At 40.3% G+C, this 24,067-nt stretch overlaps 1 protein-coding gene across 1 annotated transcript in view; it reads right to left on the reverse strand.

The window, feature by feature from the left end:
* Positions 1–1,178: 1,178 nt before the first annotated feature.
* The window catches only part of stau2 (staufen double-stranded RNA binding protein 2), an 82,235-nt gene continuing 59,346 nt past the window's right edge, over positions 1,179–24,067 (reverse strand). The window contains exons 14-15 of the mRNA XM_068304059.1: positions 3,888–3,953; positions 1,179–2,712 (exon numbers count right to left, since the gene is read on the reverse strand). Coding sequence (XP_068160160.1) covers positions 2,677–2,712; positions 3,888–3,953 — 102 coding nt within the window. The 3' untranslated portion in view covers positions 1,179–2,676. The remainder of the gene's footprint in view (positions 2,713–3,887; positions 3,954–24,067) is intronic.

Consider the following 24,067-nt stretch of genomic DNA (forward strand, 5'->3'; position numbering starts at 1 on the left):
CAACTCCAAGACTGATGGTGAAAACTGCCTGAAGTATGAAACAGGCATTCAGTTCAGTAACTGCTTGGACTGATCCAAGATAGAAAACAATTAGATTTTTGGCTTGAATCATTGCTTGGGCATTTGTGAACATCTATAAGATTCCTGTCACTACTGCCTCCTCCTGTTAATACAGCTCTAATTAAGAGGACTTCAAGGGGGTCATTGGGACATAATTCAAAGGGGAAAAAAAATCAATGACAGGCTTTCGCATGGCACCAACAGGCTCCACAGCCCCATTGATTTTGTTCTATTTTGGGCAGCAAGGTTCACTTCCCATATTGGCTGGTCAGAACAAGGCAATTCATCTTGGGTCTAACTCGGCCTCAAGCTGGTCTGCCACTACTTGAACAAGCTTCTGGAATAGAAATCTACTGCTAATGTGTGTGAACAGACTTGGCGCTGTTCAATGGCTAGCAGATGTAGCTGCCAGCTGAGTCCATTAGTCAGTGAAGTTGAATTAGACCACCGCTGTCCTGTTCACTCATTCATCTTGTTAATGGGAGACTGCAGATAGGATTCAGTGCTGCAGAGGCTGTTGAGCTTCATGTAGAAACCAAGCAGAATGATCATATGATGCAACAGAAATGAGATGAGTTTCACATTATCTGTCCTTCATCAGTCCAGCTGAGTCATCAAGTTATTCGGGAAACTTTGCCTTCACTCAGTGCTACTATGTAATAAATTTGTTTCCATTGAGTTTTAACATTTTAATTTTAAATTTTGTGAATTTCCCAGTTCGGGATCATTAAAGTGTATCTATCTGTCTCTCTATCTTTTTCTATCTCCCTATCTATCTATCTAAAACCAAACCAACACCACAATCTATACGTGGTTGTCATCTGTAAAAAAACCCCCAAAAAAACCCCCCAAAAAACAAAAAATGAGTGATGGACAAGAATCAGATAAACTAGACAACTAGAAGAGCTATACCAGCCAAACTATGCTTATTCAAACAGTAATTATTATAGTAAATAGTATTAAAATACTTTTAAACAGTATTAAAACTTTGAAATAGTATTAAAAGTAATAGTAATTGTAATTCAAAATTCAATAGGAACTATTCTAATTTATGTTAGGGTAAAATGTTGTTTTTACACCTGTTGGGAGAAAATAAAGACAAGAAGACTTTTTTTTTTCCACATGAACTGAGGTGTTTTTACTGCATTTCAGTAACAGAAATAGCCTTATTAACAATTGCACTCACGGCGAAGAAGAAACATCCTCAAGTGTCAGTGAACAAAGTGATTCTGTGATTGTTTCCTTAATAGGCCTTCAGGGAAAGGAAACCAGTCTGCGAACCAGATGCAGATTCTCTCTGCACAAAAGATATACTTGAAAATGCAGGCATTAAAAGCACCCAGTTGATGCCTTGGTGGGTCAATACAACACACACAATGGGTGTAGATGTGATCGACAAAACTGTGTTGGGAAAGAGGGGTGAGATTCACTGACACAAAATCACTGGACTGGAGAGGACAATTCATTTACTGGGTGTGCAGTCGCACCCGTTCAAGCCATTCTAAAAGTTTGGTTAAAAGTTTACTGGCATTAGACAATGTGCACAACATTGCTGCGATGCAACTAGTTTCTTATATTAGATAAAAAGTACGACATCTGGTGGCCCCTTCGCCTCTGCCGTTTGTCAAGTAATGCTCCAGTGATGCTATGTCAGTTTTGGGGTTATGTTAAATGGGAAAGTTAGACCCTTCAGTAAGTAAAGGTTAGTCCAACCTTCCCTCATGGGTGGTCAGCACTTACATTGATTACTGCTAACACCAGTTTTGTCATTTTTGTCCACATGAAAAACTTTATTTTTCGGAATATGATACTCTTGTAAGTCATACACATCCATATAGATAGATGAACGTTTTTTTTTCCCCGTATGTCAGCATACAAGGTAAGCTGGGTGACTATATATGAAGACAACAACTACAACTTTCACAGCACTGGCATTGGTTAATTCTAAATACAGTACTCAAGCATTGTTAGATTAACAAAAAACAAAACAAAATAAAAAACATTTAAAAAAAAATCTGAAACATAATCCCAAGAACAAAATAAGCTACTGTATGTAAGTTGGTTTCTCCCAAAGAATGATTCTCTTGTATTTTAATGGCATGATTTACATATTTGTTTTAACCATACCAACAGACATTGATTCAAAGGGAAAGTTGTCTATGCAGTGCACTTTGGATTTCCTTAGTTTTTATACAGTACCATGCATTTATCTCATTAGTTTGTCTTTTGTGTATTTATATATCCTCTAAATTTTGACTGAAATCATCAATAAACGTGTAAAGAGAGCGTTGTCTTCACATAGACTCAGGTAATGGTGTTTTAATCAGTTGTTTCTCGGTGCACATCCACCCTATTGCATGTTGACAGGCTATGCAGGATACAGTGGCAATCGTGGGGTGGGTGGGTAAGGGAACTGAGGGTAGTGGGGATACTGGGTTGTGGGTTAAGAGAGATTAGGAAGGGGGTAGGGGTGTAGGGGGTAAGTGTGGTGTAGGGGGTGTGAGGGTAGGGGTAGTAGGGTCTTGTATGATTAAGGAGAGGTTTGGGGTTGTCAGCTCCGAGACGACAGCCTATGAATCCTTGCAGACCTGAGTGGTGGTGCCTGAGTTAGTCTGTTTAATGTCCGTCCTCCCTCCCACATGGTTCACTGGACTGAAAAGACAAATAAAACTGTGTAAGGGCAGATTGTGTCCAAGGACCCAATGATGTCTGTTAGTCATATTCTAGGTAATTTGTTCGACATCTTCCAAGGAAAGATATCAAGATATGTTCATCTTTAAATATACAACAAGTGATTCTTGTAAAACAAAAAATTCCAGACAAACCTAAAATTATTACTGGCGTGAGTCACTTCAGAAGTCCTTGACCTTAATCTGTTTCACACTTACCAATTTGCTGCAGCTCCTGTTCTGTGCTCTTTACCAAGACGGGCAGTTAAAACTGTATTTGTGTGTGTGTGATGGGGAACAAAAGCGAATCCACAGTCATCCAAGGCTAAATGACCATAAATGTGTTAAGAGCAAAGCATGTGTGAGTCAATGAGCTTCAGAGACTGAAAAAATGGAGCAAGGAATGAATGATTAAATGCTCAGGTGAAAGAGCAATTGCTACCACATTCGTGCTCCCCCCACACCCCCTCCTCCTGTGCTGACGTAAACAAAGCTATTACATGTTGTGGCCGTCTTTCCTCTCTTTGTTCCTTTCCTCTTTTGCTCTAAAGGAGGCAAGAAGCAAGAAAACAGCCCTGCCTGAAGCCCCCCCACGGCGCACCTACAATGAAACCACACACACACACACACACACACACACACACACACACACACACACACACACACACACACACACACACACACACACACACACACACACACACACACACACACACACACACACACACACACACACACACACATCTATATTATCTGCTGTTGTCCTTTCTTGTTGTGGTGGGAACAAAACAGAGGGCGAAAGCCTTCTTATCGGTCATAAATTCAGCCCGGGCAGTGATAGCCATCACATGAGTATGGGAGTACGGATCTTTGTCAGAAGTGTAATGCACATAAATATATATGCCAACTGTTTCCTATGAGGGGAAAAATGCAAAATAGAAATTTTGAACATGTGTCTGTGGGTGGGGAGGAAGCTGATGATGGGCCAGCCTGCAGCGATGATGATTTACAAAAAGCCAGATTGGCACGCGCACATCTGGCTCCTCACAGGAAAAGCATCTGTCCACCCTGACTTGCCGACTGGTTAGACATCCAGCTAGGAAGCAAGGACCGTGGAGCATCTGACGGAGCGTTTGCAGGGATCTGTGTTGTACGTACCTTGATGGGGCCGTCCACTGGGTCCAGTCCCTGCTCAGACAGCTGTTTCAAGGCACTTAGAGCAGCCTGAGAAGAGAGAGAACAACAGATGGTCGAATAAGTGAGGGAGGAAGGAGGGACAGAGGAAGATTGGGTGGGAGGAGAGTGAGTGTCACCCTTCAGCTGCTTTTCAAATAACACTTACTCTGGGAAACCTGATGCCAGCAGGACACTTTCCCTTCACTCTCTGTTGTCTTTGGCTCCTCTCCGCTGACTGTTTATCTAGCGTTATTGGGTTAACATTTCCACTTTATGTTTTGGCTGCTCTGCATTTTCCCAAGTCAGTTGGAGTGACATCTGTATTTTCAGAGACCCCAGCTAAACAAATAGCGGCTCCAAAGTGTCAATACATCATCATAAACCCAACACAAGAAGCAGGATTATCGTATCCGTGAAGCTCAAATCCCACTCTAATTGACACTTAAGGAGTGTTAATGTAATAATTGTATTATTAGTGGTGTAATGACTTACTGGAAATTTCTTTGAATACACTGTATTCACAACCCAAACCATCAATCTACTGCCATTGAAAAGCTACATCCTATTTTTTATTTCCAAGTCTCCACCCTTTGCAGTTTCAGTAATTCTCTGGTGCTTTCTGTCAAATCGCAATCAAAAATGTAATGATGTCATTTCCTTCCCATTCATCGTCCACCTTTCTCTGCCAGCTAGATGGGTTGCTGGTGAGGTGAGAAGGGTCCAGCCTGTTATCATAATATACACCACATATGAGGGAGTTGAGACATGTAGTGTAAACTGACACCCATGCTCTGTGAGGTGAGAGTGGAGCACAAACAAAATAACAAATGAAACCTTAGAGGCAGAGGTGGCTTTGACGAAGACTTTTCAATGCTTCAGTGAGACACCAAAGCAGCCATGAAGTTAAACCCTTGGTTGCCAAACAATTGATGTCACAAACAGAAGTCACTAATGGCATCTTCTGGAGGAGAGGTGTTCAGAGCCTCCTCCATCCAGGTTTAATCCTGGGTAATTCTTTCAAGTATTGCTAGTATGATCCACATGCAGCTACATTAACATAGACTACACATTCAGAGGCAATCCTGAAACGGACATCAAACGAACGTCAACTGGCATGCTGCTCTTGAGGTGGGCAAACTGTCAATAAAGATATCTGTCAGTACCAATCCCTGCTCCCGTTCACATGACTGCATGCAGGAAATGTTCCTGAAACTTTCAAGAATGGACTCAAAGTGGGAAAGACCCCATTTCAACCAGGCTGGAGGTCCAACCCTCAAAGACATCCTTCTACCATCCTGAAGACTAGCTGCAGACGTGTTGCCTCTCTCTCTCTCTCTCCCTCTCTGTGGTGTTAGTTGGTGCAGAGACACGGCTGTGGAGAACATCTCCCAAACTGACAGCACCGCCTCACTTCCATCATACACTGACCAATATTTAACTACTATAGGTAATAGCAGTCATTCCACCTTTGACAGGATTATTGTCTGTTACTGTCCTATCACACAATCGAACAGGAACTGTCATTTAAAAACACAATCAACTGTTTGGACTACATGCTTTCAACTGGCAAAATTTCAGTTTTTGATCCATGAAAAGAAATTTATTTGGATGCATGTATGATTATATATAGACCAAAACTAATTACTCTAGCTTAATTATGAATTGTGTTGTTTGCACATTTCATAAGGACCGTCTATTATCATTGTAGTAGTGTCACGTGTAGAAGAAATCCTAGTTTGGTGCAGCTCTGAAAAAAATAGTGAACTTTCTGATGCTGACAACAACTTTTCTTAAATATGCTGTGTGGGCTGCACACATTGAAAATAATAGACAAGTAATATAATAAATAAATTACTGAAAAACTGACTTAATATGAAATAAACATTACAGATGGTATCTAATGCATACAACCAAAAAAAAGGCATTAAAAGACAGAAAAATTGTATCTAATGTGGGCTTCAGTTTATCATTTTACACACATCTGGTTCTAAATGGTCAGAACTTGCCCAGATTCTTTACACTCCATCACCGGTTAATCAGAATAGAGATAAGGAATCCACAGCTTTGCTCAACAGATGAGTGAGAAGTGATGACTGGCTGAGTTTACCTCATTATAGAGCCCACCAACATCAATATGTGCTTTATTCTTATTGGTTGTAACATCAACGGGGCACTGACGAATGAGCTTCACCTCACAGTAATATCTGACTCAGAGACATTTTTCTGAGCGATGTCTCCATGTGATACTTTCTGTATTTAGGCTCATGTGGAAACACAGGGAAAACATGAATCATCGTCTAATCTTGAGAAAATGTAAATCACACTGCGTCACATATTATTGTGTCTCTATGGAATGCAATACGTATAGGAAGATGTTATACATCGTTATCTGTCCTCTTGCACCCAAAATAATTTTCAAAGTATTTAACTTGAGAATATGAGTAACATAAACCAGGAATCATAATTTACGACCAACAGGTGCAAAGGGTCAAAATCTGGTTTGTATCCATCACATTGAGGAAAAAAACAACTAATACAGGTACTGAAAAATCTGCAACAATAAAGTGCGACTGGTTTGAAAAATTGATACGCTTGGGTTATTACTTGAGCCCTTTCTCCAGAGACTCAGAAATCAAATGGAGCCTCTCTCAGTCTGTAACCGACAATTTATGGGGTAATGTGTTTTTTTTTCTCTGTGAAGATCTGACAGCCAGGGAGATTTAGAGCCTGAATATATTTGCAGAGATTTAAGGTGACAACCCTATAGAATGTAACAGCGCAGGGAATGTTTTCATAATTACGATGTTCATAAAAGTAAGTCATGAAGACCTCTTTTTATATAATAAGTTAGTATTAATATATATAATAGTTTTAATATGTGTGGAGCTATCACATCAACTCAAAATAACCAGAATTGCCAAAACTTACTGAAGTGGAAAAAACTAATCAAGATAAGAGGCTGCCGCATTAATCTGGGACATCTGATCAGGTAACACCTGATAAACATAATAGAAAAATCAATCTCCATTATCCTGCTGACCAATAAATTGTAATCACAAGAGGGTTTCTTCTGATTACTTCTTGTTTGTTGTATTTCATTGGTTTGGGACCATTCCTCTCCTGGGCAAATAGTCAGAGCCCATCTGTTGGAGGGTGGGGGTGACTACAGATAAACAGCTATAAATCAGGGGATTGACAGTGACAGCGCTGCTGATATACGACAGGCAGGCATGAACGCTGTGGTAGCCCAGCAGCCCAGCGAAGGAAACAGAGCCCAAGACAAATACTGGGCATATCTGTGGGAATGGCGGCCAGTGAAATCATTATTTTTCTAATGAGATAAGTCCACCATCGTTAGAGGTAGCTGCTACGCTGAGGCATCAACACCAGCAGAGAATGTTTAGTCTAAGGCAGTGACACGCAAGGTGGAGGTGTTCCATCTCTGTCACGGAACAAAGAGAGAGTTAGAGGTGGCTTGAGAGACAATGTGTGGAAAGGATACTGTGTCATTAACAAATGAGAGAGGAAAAGCAGAGGATTTGAGATGGATGCTTAAAGAATGATTAACAAGGAACTGGAGGCTTTACTATCACTGCAGGCTTGAGTTGGACACAACTGATGTGTGAGGTGTGTGTAAATGTCAGTGATTGATAAAGTTCAAGATGACCGTAGCCTTTTCAAGGTCGGTCTGTAACTATTGCCCAGGTCATAATCAACCCAACATCAACCACAAGTCACATTACATGCAAACTCCTGTGATGGTGCAAGAAATCAACAATTAAGGTTGATGCAACCGTTTTTAAACTATGTAGAATCATGGTAAGTGTAAGGAGGCAAGTAAGACTAAGATAAAAAAAAAAGCTTGTAAAAAACCTACCGTTAATGCAGGACTATTGAGCACATCTGAATATAAGCCGCACCAAAAATATTTAAAAAAAACAAAACAGGTGACACCTGTCTATAGGCAACAGGTGTTGAGGTGTCGTTAAATAAAGGATTTACACAGAAAAATGGAGCACAGGAAGATTTTTTTAAATTTTCATTACCACTTTTTTCTGAACAGTGCCTGCAACACGATGATGTGTCTCCAACGTCTCGCAAACAATTCATTGATGCCAAGCTTACTTGCAGCAGCTCTATTTCCTACTTTCACAGTCAGATCGATTGCCTTTGAATTAAAAGCTGCCTCATATAGTTTTCTTTGTGTGTTTTCCATCAATACAGGAGTCAAACTATGGTAGTGTATTCCTTGCTGCACCTGTCTCGCTCTCGCCCTTCCTGCTAGAGCGCCCCCTGGAGGCAGTTAGTCCGTAAAAATCTATAGATTTACGGTATCATTGTTTAAGCCGCAGGTTTCAAAACGTGGAAAAAAGCAGCAGCTATGCCGGAATTTACAGTAATTATATTCTAATGAATAATAAGCCATTAGTGAATTTTATTGTCTCCCCAGTGTACCCTGCCTCACACCCCGAGTCCGCAGGGCTAGGCTCCAGCCACCTGAGACCCGACACAGCGGCAGAGGCAGGTATTGAAAGTGAATGAATGAATGAATTTTATTGTCATCCAATAACACTCAAAAATCAAAAGGGATTACTGGCAACATCTTTCATCTTCTCATTCATATCTTTAAGAGCAAACTACAGTACCTCAGCTTCTTGGATTTTCTAGAGAACAACTACTAAAGTCAACCTAATCACTCCCACCCCATCTATCCTGTCTTCACCCAAACTTTAGATGTCAAACCTGCAATTGCCATTAATCCAAGACAGGCAGCAGCTTCACACATGGGCTCATTTATCTATCTACCTCACTGTTTCTAGTTCAAAGGCTTGGACAAACAGTGGTTGAATGTGACAGCATCTGAGGGGGATCTGCAACCGTGGCTGAGCTCCTGATGTGGAGTGACAAGGGCAGCTCATTTTTCTGGGCCCGCAAGGTTCTTAATGGTTTGTCTGACAGGGCTTTCACTTCTGTCAGCAGGCTGACTGAACTGAACACTCAGTCCCTCAGGAATCTTTGGAATCAGTCCAACAGATCTGATGGATCAGTGGATCACAGTGATCATGAAAAATCAGACCCCCAATAGCTGCTCTTGCTGTTGGGCTAGAGTAGTTACTAAGGTCTATGGAAGCTAAAAAGAATTGCAGGAAGTCTCAAATAACGGAGAGAGGACAACACAATATACGAATGGGAAAAGAGCAGAGAAGCAAAACAGATATTTAGTGGGGGAAAAAACGAATACAAGAGAGGAAAGGAGGCTTCAATACTTCGATCTCCATCACGCCAGCCACTGGCCTTTAGGAGGCTTCAAAGACCTCAGGGATGTTTTAATTAGGAGAAGTGCAACAGAACATCGTTCATTCTCAGATACTTGCCTCCCTTTCTCTCCTCCATCTCTGAATCCTCAGAGTAGGAGATGAAAGAGAAATGTTAGCCTTGTTTGAATGTTCTGGTTTTATCAATTCAGATTATGCTTCTGCTCTGCTGGAGGCCAGAAAAAAACAAAACAAAACAAAACAAAAGACAGCAGTATCAGCTTTAACCTTATGGTGAAGTCATAGAATTTGGCAGATTCTGACTCATAGAGGTTTGGTTCTGTGGTTTTGTACAATCCAGCTGAACTACTCAAAGCATCATCTAATCTGAAGTCCAAGCCAAAGGCATCAGTGGTGGCCTCCTTTTTTTTCTTTGATTCTGTGTCACTAAGGGATCCATTCGGCCCTCCGTGTTATACAATGGAGCGGGTGGTGGGTGAGAGGACATTGTTGGATTATCTTACATACACATTCATCGTACTGCCTTTGACAGCAGCAGAAACCAATCCTCAAAAACTTTAACTCAACTAAAAATATGTATGTGGTCAAGTACACACAAAAATGAACCAAGAAAAGTAGTGTGTAGCGATATGTGGTGTCAGAGGCAAAAGGATCTGTTGTTGGTTGGACAATAATGTAGTTAAGAATTGGAATCTTTTATGGGCTGCTGCAAGCAGTCAATAACAACATTTCTTCCATGCTGGTGCAACATTGCATCATTAACAGAAACAATATCGCCAACTTCCACGAAGTATCATGCCATCATTGATATACACAAGCCACAAAACTGTTTCACAATCACTTCTCTCATGTTTTCTTGTACTTGAGACAACACTTGGCAGAAGGGTTGGATGGACCATAAGCCAAACTACTTGCTTTTGTTAGATTAAATGTGCAATGACGATTCACCCTCTTATTCTGCAAAAACACCCTCATTGTCAGGTTTTAATAATGAGTTAGATTAATGTCAGACGGCTGTTCTGGGATGCTGAAAGGTGGGAGGATTCAGAACATGAAGGGGATATGGAACGGCTGTTGATGGGGATGATCTAAGGGACTTCAACAAGACTAAACAATGACCAGAGTGGATTTCAAACTGGGTGTTTTACAGACAGGATCTGGGAAGTTAGAAAAATGAGTGCCCTGTTGTACGAGAAGTTCTGAAGCGGGATATATTGTTCTGCAGAGGGCTTGTTCTGTTTTCAAAAGGCCACATAAAACCTTGACAGTGCTCCCTCCCCAAAGCACAAAGAAATATCTGATACCAAGGAAGTGAAAAACTCTGCCATTGTCCTGGTCCCCTTGTCCTCTGTTAACCCTTTTTTCACTGCCGTTCCACATCACATCTTTCTCTGATCTTTTTAATGTCATCTGTTCCAGTTTCTCTCTTTTTTCATCTGTCATCTACTCTCAAGCTTCCTCTCATCCCTTGGCCTTCATTTCTACTAAATTCTTTCTTTGCCCTCTGCCCACATCAAAACACTGGAAAGAGATCACGGGAAGATTCCCGGATAGCAAGCGGAGAACACCTGTGTGTGCATAAATGCTGGCAGTGTATATACATCCATTTGCTAATGCTGTGTGATGTGTACATGGATTTTTGAGCAGCTAAACTGAAAACGCATTCAGATCCTCCCACAAAATCTCATCCTCACTCTGTCTCCAGATTTCACATCCTTTCCCACATCAGAGGGATTAATAAAAGAAGCAGTGTGTGTCTGGCAGTGGACGCGATGTAGCCTGGTATGACGTTAATTCCTCTGAAGTAGCACTTCATATGCACCACTTCACATCTTGTGAAACAGTGCAGCAACTGTGAATGTTTTACAGCTAAACAAACATCTCCTCTATGAGGAAAGCTATTGGATTTCTGCATACTTCTCAGGCATGTGTGCATGTGTGCTTATCAGAATTCCTACAGTGGATAGTATGTGTATTCTTTTGTGTATCTCAGACCCCAGATGAGCACTGAAGGCTTGCATGGTAGGTAATGGTTGTGGGGCTCCCCGGGGGAGCAAGCCTTTGCTGACATGGGAAGCCATAAATTAAGGCCCAGGGCGTAGCGCCATGTCATGCGTCATTTGGGTCGGAGAGGCCTGCTTTATCCCCTCCCATCACCGAGCTGCTGAGGATGGCACCTCCTAGGTCGTAATACAAAACATATGGGCAGAGGGTGAGGGCAGAAGCACCTTAGCATACCGTACTCCTGCCTTGTCAGCATAGCTGTTGGGAGGAAAAGCAGACACAGCCGAAGCCAGTCCTTAAGATGACATTGTACTCATAATAAATGAAGTCAAGACACACTAACATAATCATTTAACAGAGTTCATTTTGATGTTATAACAACATGTCATACTCAGAGGGCAATTGGCAAGCACACAAAATCCTACGATGGTGTTGTCATGACCTTCCCTTCTTTGCCATTGATTGGCAGGGCATCACGATAACTTTATTGATAAAGTCACTCACTGAATGAACTTTGAATTTTTGGGAAATGTGACACCATGTCAATCAAAGTCACAGTACGACAGGTCATGTTTCAAATGTGGATAAATAACAAAATAATATTAAACAAAAATGAAAATCTTGAATCTATACCATTGTCTAGGTACACCTCAAAGCTTAATTATATGTTCCCTTCCCATTTGTTCCACTCTCTACTACATAATGTAGGATATAATACAGTGTGCCCTCATGCATTCGCATATCACGATTGCGACTGTTTGGTCTGTCCTCAGAGTGGTGGATCCTCAGCAATCGGTGACCTCTGTGTGCTTCATCGGCTGGTGGTGACTCGCTCTACTGGATGGATCGGCATGCCTTTGTTATACATTTATTGTTACTGTTATTGTTACTGTTATTATTATTGTGTTGTTAATCTGTACATGCGGTATCTATTGCTTCGTCTGTCCACTCCTGGAAGAGGGGTCCCTCCTCTGCAGTCTTCCTGAGGTTTCTCCCATCCATTTTTTCCCCTGTTAAAAGGGTTTCTGGGGGGAGTTGTTCCTTATCCGATGCGAGGGTCGCACTGCTTGCAGTGCACAAAGGTCAGAGGGATATCGTCCATGTGCAGATTGTAAAGCCCTTTGAGACATTGCTTGTGAATCTGGGCTATATAAAAATAAATAAACTTGAAACTTGAAACTCCACCTCATCGCGGATTTTTAGTAGGCAGTCACGTGATACAGTACGTGCATTCTATTGGCTGACGGCATCCGGAAGTGCGCTCTGTTCTGTCAGTTTCAGACTTACGTGAGACACAAAAGTATTTTAAATAGTCGATAAGAGTGTGGGAAAAGGTAATACAGATAGAAGGTGGTTTAATATCAGTATGGGGAGGGTCATAAATGTTTAAATTACCGTAAATAACAAGATAATTCCTCAATTGCCTGTGGTTCCAGGAACATATTAACCACAAAGAACGAGGGTTCACTGTGTACTGTAGCTGTTGCCAGAGGTTTATCCGAGTGTACTCGTCATCAACGTAACTCATCAAATGATCAGTCCTTACAGATGGATTTTCCAAAACTGTTTAAATCAATCCACTGGACTTTCGAACAATGCCTCAGCCGATTAACACAGGTGATGTGTCTCATTCTAATGACCCTCATTAGCATACTAAGGCCCTTTGACACCCCCTGGCACCCCCATCAACCATCATTGAGAAGCCAGACGGGTTTCAACTACGGTTGTTGAAATGTGAATAGTACTGACCACGCCCCACAGGGGTTAATAAACTGGGACAAGACCAGCTACCTTCAGAACTGAAGAAGCCTCTTGCATGAGAGGCAAAACATTTTCAAGAAACTTTCTCAAAGTCCAGTGGATTGATTTAAACAGCTTTCGATAACCATGACCTGGATAACTTAGAACCTACACATACATCTTAGAAATTGATTAATTATTACATTATAGGAGTATCAATTATAGATAATATGACTCAACTGCTTATAAAAGGATACGGGCACATTTAAATCCCTTGTCAATAAGCTGTAAATCTGTATACACAACTATTAAATAGCATATTTTACATTAAAGTGTCTCAATAAATCTTCCACACAAAGCAATATTGGTCAAGAGTGATGGGACTGAGTGTCACAGTCATAGGCTAAATTGAGAAAATGTATGACATTAACATGCCACCCACATGAAACGACACAGAGGATTGTGTTGTTTTTAACGTAATCCAAATTTCTGAAGAATCGATGAATGGCTAAATACAGCCTGAGATATAGATATGATGCATAAGGAGTGTATTACTGATGAAACCACAGTCAGTGAAATTACTGGACAAGAGGAGAAAACTCTCTGAAGGCCAGTGACTCACCAACAAGCCCGGTGACTAAACCACAACTCTCCCTGAATAAGAAACTCTTCCTGAATAACAGAATTCTCATTAGTATATATCTCCCATTGGCTGACCAGAAAAAAAGTTTGAATGAAGTGTTTTTTATGTTCTATCTCACAAACAACAATTATTTCATTCACAATTTATGCTTCACTGATGATTTCTCAAAACTACAGAAAAGATCATCAAATGTCATCCTGTTCAAATTTCTTCTGGGATAAAAGATTAATTGTGGGAGATTTAGAAAATACCATTCTGACTGTCCTGTTTCCATTAGGTTTCCCCAATGACTCCAAAGAAGGGTTACATCACTCAATCTCTAATAGAAAGATCCACATCTGTATACTGCAGGAAGAAGCTTCTACGATCCTCACTAGTTTGACTCACAGTGCCCTGGAGATGTACAAAAAGCCAATAGAAAAAAAAGGCAGCTTCAGGCACTCACACTTATCAGCCACAAAGATGTCATTGGTCTCACAAGGCATCCCAATGTCTTCTTTTCTGAGTTATAATTTATTTTACTTTTCCGTGTTAATGATGGACCTTATGAGTCAGCCTCTGTAATGTTTCTTTTTTTCTATTAAATTCAACACGTGTTATAATTTCATTAATTGCACAGCTTGGTTAAAATTAACAGAGCTTCAGGTGTGGATGCAAATGGGTTAACTATGATTGTTGCCTGGCACCAGTATAACCAGAAGTCAAGACTACAGTCCATACTGCAGGAAGGATCTTTACTCCTTGTGTAACATCTGCTAAGATAAAAACCTAATTTAAGAAACTGCAATGGGCCTCATTAATCACTACTGTGGATATCAGCCTGAAAATCAAAGGACACTGGAAGTTGTTATCAGTTCTTCCACTGAAAATTTAATATTTCTTTTCAGCATCTTTTCATAAGTGGTGGTCATAAAAATTGTATTAAAGGACTGTATTAAAATATACCAACAAATGAAGAGTCATTTGGTGAGTCATCAGAGAAGAAACTTTAAAATGTAGTTATCAAATCCTCCTACTCTCTCATTATGGAAACAGCTGTTTGTTGCATTCAGCTCATAAGCTCAGTATGAGTTAAGGCTCGGGGGGGTTTTGAGGCCAAGTATAAGATGTCTATCGAACATGACTTAGGCTCTGTCCACACAATGCCGGAACATTTTGAAAACACAACTTTTTTGTTGCGTTTACGCGTTCCGTCCACACGACAACGCAGATATCCGGAACGAAAACGCAACTTTTTGAAAACGCTGGCCGAGGTGGATTTTTTTTTAAAACACTGGGTCTGTGTTGTCGTGTGGACGGTGTATCCACAACTTTTTAAAAACGCTGACGTCTTGCCTGCGACGAAAACCGCTGTGACATCATTTTTATGGGCCCGTGTGTTGTGACAACAAAACACGGAGGATTCCTATTGGATAAAATTTGACTCAATACTGCCATCACATGGTTTGGCATGCTTATAGCAATCTTCGACAATGCGGTGATGCATTTATGTGTGGACAGAGATTTTTTTGAAAACGCTGTCGTGTGGAAGCGAATCGTTTTTGATGAGTTTTTAAAAAGTTGTGTTATCAAAAAAAATCTGTCATCGTGTGGACGGGGCCTTAAAGCAAAATAGCTTATACCTATTTTGAACTGCTATGCTTGAAGCTGCAGTAAGACACCAATTGTCAAAGAAAGGGGCAATATGTGACTGTGGTTGTTTAGAATAATCCACAATTCTTCTCAAAGACATTCATGATCATTTACATATTATTATAGATTTTTTAGAAAGTACAGAAATAATTGCGTAAAGAAAAAGCAAATGCTTTTCCACACTGGTTTTTGGTAGAGGTAGGAATGAATACCAAACTTCCAATTTGCTAAGAATTATCACATGCAAATCCTCAAGAGTTTACATCACAAAGGTATTGCAAGGCAATCCAAAGTACTACGCTGTAAGTGCAATGACTTACTTAGGCAAACAAAGAATAAGATTTACAGCAGACCTTTTGCTGAGTGAAACCCAGAACTAGGAAATAGGTTCATATGTTGCAGATGTTAATATGTATGTATATTATTTAAGTATTTATGTTTGACCCCCCCCCCCTGCTGCCACGATCGCACAAATTTCCCCACTGTGGGACAATAAAGGTTTTATTATTATTATTATTATTATTAGGTATGCAGTACATGAAAGGGTTAAGATAAATGCTGAAGTGAGAGGGGTGTCTCACTATGACAGCCGCCAGCTGCATGCAATAATCCACAACTCTCCATCACAAGCCCTTTATATTTTCTTACTGAAACAGCAGTATGTATAAGAGAGCTGATGCCTGGTGGACAAGGACATCCGGTAACAAGAGAGGACAAACAGTCAGACGGCGTTTTACATCTTCTTCCTCTTGTCTCATCGTGACTGTAGCTCCCTCAGCGCATTTCTGTACTGATATTTAATCACCTTGTACACATGAAGGACATGTCTGTAAAACCTGTTGAAGGATCTTATAATTTTCTATGGATCCCTACAAGGCCTGTGACTGTTTCTCATTACCTGTGCTTCTTCGGCCCTTAGACAGATTTTGTCTTATACCTAAATCTCAAGAAATAATGAAGGGACGTGGAACTCAAGTGAAGTGAGATCTATTGAGAACCATCTCATGGGAGCCCCTGGAGTATTATGAAACCCTTACTACGTTCCTATAGCAACTGACAGTGTATATTGCAGTAGAGATTATGTTTAAGGCGTGTTTACTGAAAACAATAAATTCCAGTATGCTTATATCAAGCAGCAGGATAAGACTCATCCATCCAGGCCGGTTTTCTGATGAATAGGTTCAGCGGCTGCAGTAACTAACCAAAGATGGTATTTGATTTGGGGAAACTCAATAATAATGTACACTAAAACATGTGTCTTTTAAAAATATTCCTACAATGCCATTACCAAGTTAGCTGAAGCTGACAGGCCTATCACAATGTGTTCATAAACAACAGGAACTGATCTTGACAAGAATAAAGCTATGTTATGGATTCTATCTGCAAACACAGAAAGGGCTGATGTGATTAGCCAACATGGATTGACATATGCATTCAGTGAAAAAAAGAAACAGCATGACGTGATCTCAACATTTGTGTAGGAAAATAAAAAAGTCATGAATGTCCAAATGTAACCAAGATACCTTTTCTTAGTATATTTCTTGAAGAAAGTCATAGAAAATAACTTCAAATGATTCCAACCAACTAATCAAGTTCCAGTTTTCCCTCACTTTTACAGCTGTAATTGAATTGTGCAATAACGGCGATTTCTTTCACTCTCTTATCCTTACTAATACCAGTTGAACAGTTTTCCTGCTGTAGCATAGCACAGACGCTAAAACTCTTTTAATGTTACAGATTCTGTGATTTTATCCATTAAAGAGGAATGAGTACTTAATCCTCTGTGGGTGAGTTTTTACGAGCTGCCTCACACATTTTTACAGCATAGCAAACAGACAGTAAACACCAGGAAGGCGCTGTGCTTTAACACGTGATTAAGACAACTAATTAGATTGCAGACAGTAAAACTGTGAGGGGAATCGTAAAAGAGGGAACAGAGACGGGTCTGAGCCGGGGATCAGGTACAACCAGCAGACGTGTAAGTCAGGACACCACAGGCCACTGACAAATGACAGAGCTAGGGTTTCTCATTTCTGCTGCCTTCTCAGCAGTGAAAATGTAAATAGCAGACTTTCTATGGTAAAAAAGAAAAGACCCCTTCACACACAAGCCCCCCATGTCCACCATCCATCCATCCTTCCATTCTTCTCTCTCTCCTCCTATGCAGTGGTTGGTCCCATGAAACAGGGGTCAGGGTACTAATGGGGGACCTCATGGCCTTGTGCCTCTGGAAACAACCGCCCCCACTCCGTGCTCTCTTATAAATCAAGCAGGCTTCATTGAGAGTGGCAGAGTCCTCTGATGTCCCAGCCATGTCTCATTTCAAAGTCATCCTGAAGGCTCACACGGTTCCACGTTTACTCACTGGGCACAGGGGAGATGTGGATGTGGGGGTGATGTGTGAGACTCAGGAAAAGACATAAACAGAAAGAAATAAAGTGAATGATTTTAACTTAAGGGAGACATGGAGGGTTATTCGGAAGAGAGATGTCCCAGAGGAACATGGGGCCTCTAAAATTATTGTTTATTTAGTAACTGTGCTGCATTAGACCTTTCACTTGAAAGAATGTTCAATAAATCACACCATTTTGGGAAAGTCATTACAGCATCACTAACACAATGTGTGTGCCCGCGGGCACATGTGAAAATAGTAAAGATAAAATACCTTCCTCATTTGTGCACGTGCAAGCATAGAAGTGCAATCAAAACATAATTTCCCTCCCATTATGTTCAATTGAGTTGTGCATTTTATAAAAAGAATAATGATTGCTGAGATCATGACATTCTGTGGTTTTCTTCAGTCAAAGCATCCAAAACCAGATGAGTTATATATGGATTTAAAACTAACGATTTCCTGACAAGGTTTTGTTGTTACACGTGAAGCATTACTTCCCCATCATCTGTGTGATGCTTAGAGCATGTAATCAATAACGTTTACTCCTGAGACATGTAGAGAAAAAGGAAAACAACCATCCCTGCAATTAATATAATCTGGACAACATAAAAAGAGTAGGGAAAAAGGGGTTCTCAGACTAAACCTCGAGGGACACTTTTATTAATTACTATTGTGTTTGACCAAATGTTAATTTCAATGTGGGATACATTCTCATTACTTTTCTTGCTGAGAAGCAGATGAGAAAAGTAATGACACTATCTTATGTGTGCAGCAAATAGTTGCAGGCAGCCAACAACTCAGTATGAGAGAAGTGTTAACATTCATTTCAATTATTTTTCTTGACCTAAACTAATAAACTGTTTTTTTTATTTATCTAGGATAAAATAACTCTTTTACAAAGTAATTTAAATGATCTTTAGAACAATGAAAAAAGTTTTAAGAGATGTGTCAGCTAATTTGAATTTTCAAATAAAACATGAAGGAATACAGGAGGCTAAGCAGCCATCTCATTCCAAACAGACAGTGTCGGCCTCTAAACTTTTGACAGCTGTCGTGCACAACAGGAGAGTTCAGAAGTGGCTTTTGCTTTGTCAGCTCAGCCATTCAAAAGATTTAAGAAGAAAATTTACGTTCAAGAACATTTATGCTCCCATTACTGGTAAAACTATATTTATGCCTCTCAGACCAAACCTCGATCCATCACAGGCGAACTGACATGCAAATCATCTACTTTAAAATATGGTTAAAAATATAAAAAAAATAATTTTAATAACTATGGATGGATGGACTAGCTGTGTGATGCACATCCACAGAATGCATAGAATGTAGGTGTGAAATTTCAATAAATTTTGTGCAATGTGTAATGTGGGTAAATTAAATAATTAAATAATGAAAACTATGAAATGTGGTTAAACTTTGACAAAGGTAAATTACATTTGATTAGACTTTGTTTCTTTTTAATGCAAAACATAAAAGATAAGTTGTAAGATAAGTTTTAACTTATTTTTTTCTCAAAGGAGAAATGAAAGATCGTGAAAATATTATTACTTGGCATGCAGGCAAGCAGAGACTGGCACACACACACATGATATTTACTTAAACCGCAGGAGTGTGTGACACCTCAGTCGTAACTGGTGTTAACCCCGACGTGGCTGTTTTGAGTTTTCAAAATGTCTGCTGTTTGAGGCCTGAGAATGTGTTAACATCGAGATGAGAAGAAGGTGGCTGAAGTGGAGAGAGGTGTGTGTGTGTGTGTGTGTGTGTGTGTGTGTGTGTGTGTGTGTGTGTGTGTGTGTGTGTGTGTGTGTGTGTGTGTGTGTGTGTGTGTGTGTCTGTGTGTGTGTGGTGGTGGTGGGGGCACAGACAGACAGAAAAACATTCCCAGGTCTCTGTGCTCATCTCCATAAGTCAGGAACCAGCCGTGGAGCAATGATCCTAACACGGGACTTTGACCCCAGTCAGCCAACTGAAGGCATAGGTTCCTGTCAGTGAACAGCAAGAGTCAATTAGGACAAAATTCATGGCTGTCATTAAAAAAAGGCTTTCATTTTTGCATATCTATTGATATTAGGGTTAAATACCGATTTTTTTGTTATTTGTGGCAATTGTGTATCAAACAAGAAACTTGGTGATATTTCCTTGACATATATCCTTATCTTATTTGTATGATGGAAATCAAAATTTACTACATCTGGAAGATCTGATCAATAAGTCAGGAAATGCACTACATAAACAGACACTGAATACATCATGCTGCTCTCACACGGTGGGACAAGAGATCATCAGTGTTATCCTCTGCTTTATCTGTGTGGTATCCCAGTGAGCTGCAGACACATCCTACTTCTCACTTTCACATCTATAAAGCAAGGTGTGAATCTCGCTATATACCTGCTTAATTGCAGTAAAGTTTGTATATTAGAACAATATAAAATGGTAGGAAGCACCACATCAGTTTGCATAATGTCGATTATGAAACAAAGGAGACATGTTAACCTTTGCGAAGTGAGAAACTAGCTGTGTTGGTGTTACAAAACACGTTTTCTCCACAGGTGACATATCTCACACATTGTCAGTGGGTGATGGCAAAGCAGAGGAAAAGATTAAATGCCTGCCCCTTATCTCAGAGACCTTTTCATCGAGGCAAACTATCACTCAGTATCAAATGGCATTAAGTTAATGAGCCAGAGATGCAACAAAGAACAATGGGTAGTGGCCTGACTAGCTCCTGCCTCCCATGGGGGGTGACGAGTGAGGAAAGGTGTGATGGGTTTAGAGACATTCATCCACACCAAATTTTTCTGTGTGGGAAATCACACAAAGAGCCCGACAGCACTGAAGGTTGCAAGGCCACTGCCAAAACAACGTGTTGCTCTTAACGTGGAGGTGATAATGAATGTAACACCCCTATTTGCCTTGAAGCCATCATCCTGGCCTCACAAGCTGAGAAAAAAATTAGTGGTGGCATTTTTATACATGAAGATATAAATACTCCTTATACATTCTTCCGCAGCAAAACTGATCTCCACATAACAAAAAGGTGTCTCGATTGAAATGAAAAGATCTTGTGGTTTTGATATACTTTAACATTGAAAAGTCTGAAGTATATTGTCTTACTTCCCAGAACACATGTTGGCCCGTTACACAATCATGCGCATTATAAAAAGGGACTTTCTCTTCTCGTAAACCCCCCCCCCCCCTACACTTTCAACAAAAATTAACAAATTTAAAACTTACAAAAAAAGCTTACAATGATGTCCCAATGACAGACAAGAAAGTGGTTATCGCCTCAGTGTTACACCTGTATTCAAAGTAAACTTTTTCTCGCGCTTGTTTTGGAGCAGTTGCCCAAGGAACCAAACAAAACATTCAGTCATTGCTAAGAAGACATCATCAGGACCATCATCACTATCATCATATCTAAAATTTCCCTTGGAATCAATAAAATTATTTGTCTTATGTAGGCTCAAAGCGATACGGAGCTTATAGGTTTGCTATTTGTGGTGTGTGACAGCTGTATGAGGTGAAGAATTTAGAAGGCAGAAGTTTGAAAAGAAAATATGCATATAAAACCATTATTTTTTACTGCTAACCAGATTTTACTATGACATGAAACATGTGATACACTGGAATCCATAGCTCATTCTTAACATTTATGTTCCTCAATCTTCTTCTGAGGAAGAGGAATGTTCCTCAATATGGTGGAATAATAACTATATACTGATATATACACAATTTCCTCCCGGATTGAAGTACAGTATAAAAAAACATATCTACCCATCCATCCATCCATTGAGATAGTCCGATAAGTACACTGTACACTGAGATGTTGTTAAAGAGTGCATACCTAAAAACAAATATTACATCACAACGCCTAACAAAACAATGCAAAGCCTGTAAAAGCATCTCATCACTGGGTCAACATTATCAAATTTATTACTCATCTTTTGTGTTCTATTAAACTTAACTTAGCCTCAGTGTTAGCATGCACTACCCTTTGTAACGGGACTGGCATCAACTAACTATTAGCATGTCTGTGTATGTCTCGATTGTGTGTGTGTGTGTGTGTGTGTGTGTGTGTGTGTGTGTGTGTGTGTGTGTGTGTGTGTCCCTTCTACACCATGTTAGCCCTTAAAAGACATGCTAATGTTCCAAGGGGCCACTTTGAGCTATCAACACATGCTCTAATGGGCAAGTTCATGTTTATTCTCTCCCTGGTCTGGGCTTCTTCTGGCACTCAGACTCAAAAAAGACTGTGGCTTCTATCTCCCATCTCATTCACTGTCCTCATCAATCTCATGTATCCCCACTCACTCAATTTCTCTCCAGTGCACCTCTCCTCCTTCCACCCTCTCTAGCTCGCTGAATCAAACCCCCTCTTTCTCCTCCATCATTCTTTCACTGTCTTCTCCTCTTCTGTCACATTCTAATCTCCTGGTCTGAAAGGTGTTTCCTGAGGAGGGCATGTGAGAAGACAGGCAGGAGTGATGGATCTCTCTGTGGCCGCTTCATTTTGTCCTCTCTTCGGGAAGGGAACAAGGTGGGGTTGGGTAAGGGGAGCAGCAGGGGTCGGGTAGGTCTGACAGTTGGACTGTGGGGGTGAGGGAGTTTTGGGGAGGGAAGCAAGGTACAAGCTCCTCAGAGAGGTGTTGAGGAGGGAGTGGGGGAACTGTTTGTTAGCCCCACCCGCTCATCTAATAAAAGGATAAGAATTATACAATGTCTGATTATAAATGTCATAAAATATATTCAGTTATTTAAACTACAGTGTATCTAAAATTGAGGCATTTAGGAAAATCAATTAAAGAAGAGAAGAAAATTCTTTTTTGTGCCCTTATTTAAATAAAACCAAAATCCGTGTCAGTCTGGACACAGAAATGGGGCCACATAATTTAGTTTTCATTGAAGCAGGAACAGCAAGTCAGATGTTTCACTTCAAATAGGGTTTCACCCACAAACCACTAAACCTATATACAAAGCATCATCTTTCAGAAATTCAAAGATGCTGACATAATCATAGTAACAAAATGAGTTTTCTTTTACAATATGTTCCTGAATGTACAGACTCTCTAAGAGGTCCACCTGCAGTATACAGTGAGGTCTGATTTGTTCACTTTTTGTCGTCTTATCTCTTTTAAATGCCCCCTGCTATCTTTTTGGTATCTGGGCTTTAAGAGTACTTACGTTAATTTGAACTTATAGCTTTTTGCATGCACCTGAGGAGCTCATTAATAGGCTCAGCTCATAGGAACAGATGAACACTTCTGCAAGCCAAAGTTCTGGATCATTACACTCAGCTGTGTCTTTATGTAAGCTAAAGAGTTGTGTCTTTTCCAGCTTTTAGCAATTCCAGCCTTGACCAAAATAATCAGGTCTTTAATGTGCTCTGCAGACTAAAAAATGTGTGCTCAACAGTGAATGAAACCATGTCAATGCAGATTAGGACCAATTTTCACATTTTGTCTTCACATACCGTGATTTAGGATACATCCAGGTGCTGTGTTTGGTTACACAACACAGGCATATAAAGAGACGGCAGGCGAGACAGATAAGAAGAGAGAAGAGGCTGTCGGACAGCTGCCTGCCTGGTTGGGTAATACTCCTGCAGGACCCCCCGAGTGGATCCCAGCGTTGGGTAACGTCTGTGCCCCAGTTGGGAAGAAACGACTTCAAACACAAGACTTGTACTCCCTCCACCCCTCTTGCAGCTCTGTTTCCTGCTGTTCTCCTGGGCTCCATGGGGGATCTCTGAAGACCATCCCAGCAGTCACCACTGTTAAAAAGGCCAGCAGCACTTGGACTACCACACTATGAATCAGTCGTGTCTATGCTCTTGATGCTACCACACACCCCTGCTGTCACTCTTTGCTCTCTTATTCATACTTAAGAAATCCTTTATCCAAAGTGGCATTTGAGTGATTTCAATGATCAACAATCCAATATCATTAACTCAAAGTGAAAATATCAATATGTAAACATAAATAGCACAGACATTTGTTTTAAAATTCCCATGTTATGGCTGTGTCATTGTTTGCATTCAAGAGCACCTCTTTTCTATAGAGTATACAGTATACATTATCATAATGACACAAGATCAAGTGAGAAGTAATGGCCGAAGAAAAAAATTAGTTTTACAAAAAATAGTGAGTTATATACATATACTAAACACTGTAAAGTCGGTTGAGAGTTATGACTTTTGCTGCTGCTGGGACTCAGCAAAACTACTAGGGGCTGCAACAGAAAATAAAAAAAAATTGAAAAACAAACAAAAAAAATGTTGTTCCAGTCAAGCTGTGAGCATTAACTCAGTTGGAAAACAGAGAACTTGTCTCCTGTGTTAAACGAGATCGGGAGGAAAGAAAGGAGGGGTCAACCACGTGGTAAGAAGCTGAGGGATGATTTTCTTTTTCACATATCATCAACAAATTTGCAAACAGCTATGGGTTTTGTCATCATGGGAAACGGTAATATCGGC

This window comes from Antennarius striatus, chromosome 20 (genome assembly GCF_040054535.1).
Source record: "Antennarius striatus isolate MH-2024 chromosome 20, ASM4005453v1, whole genome shotgun sequence".
NCBI lineage: Eukaryota > Metazoa > Chordata > Actinopteri > Lophiiformes > Antennariidae > Antennarius > Antennarius striatus.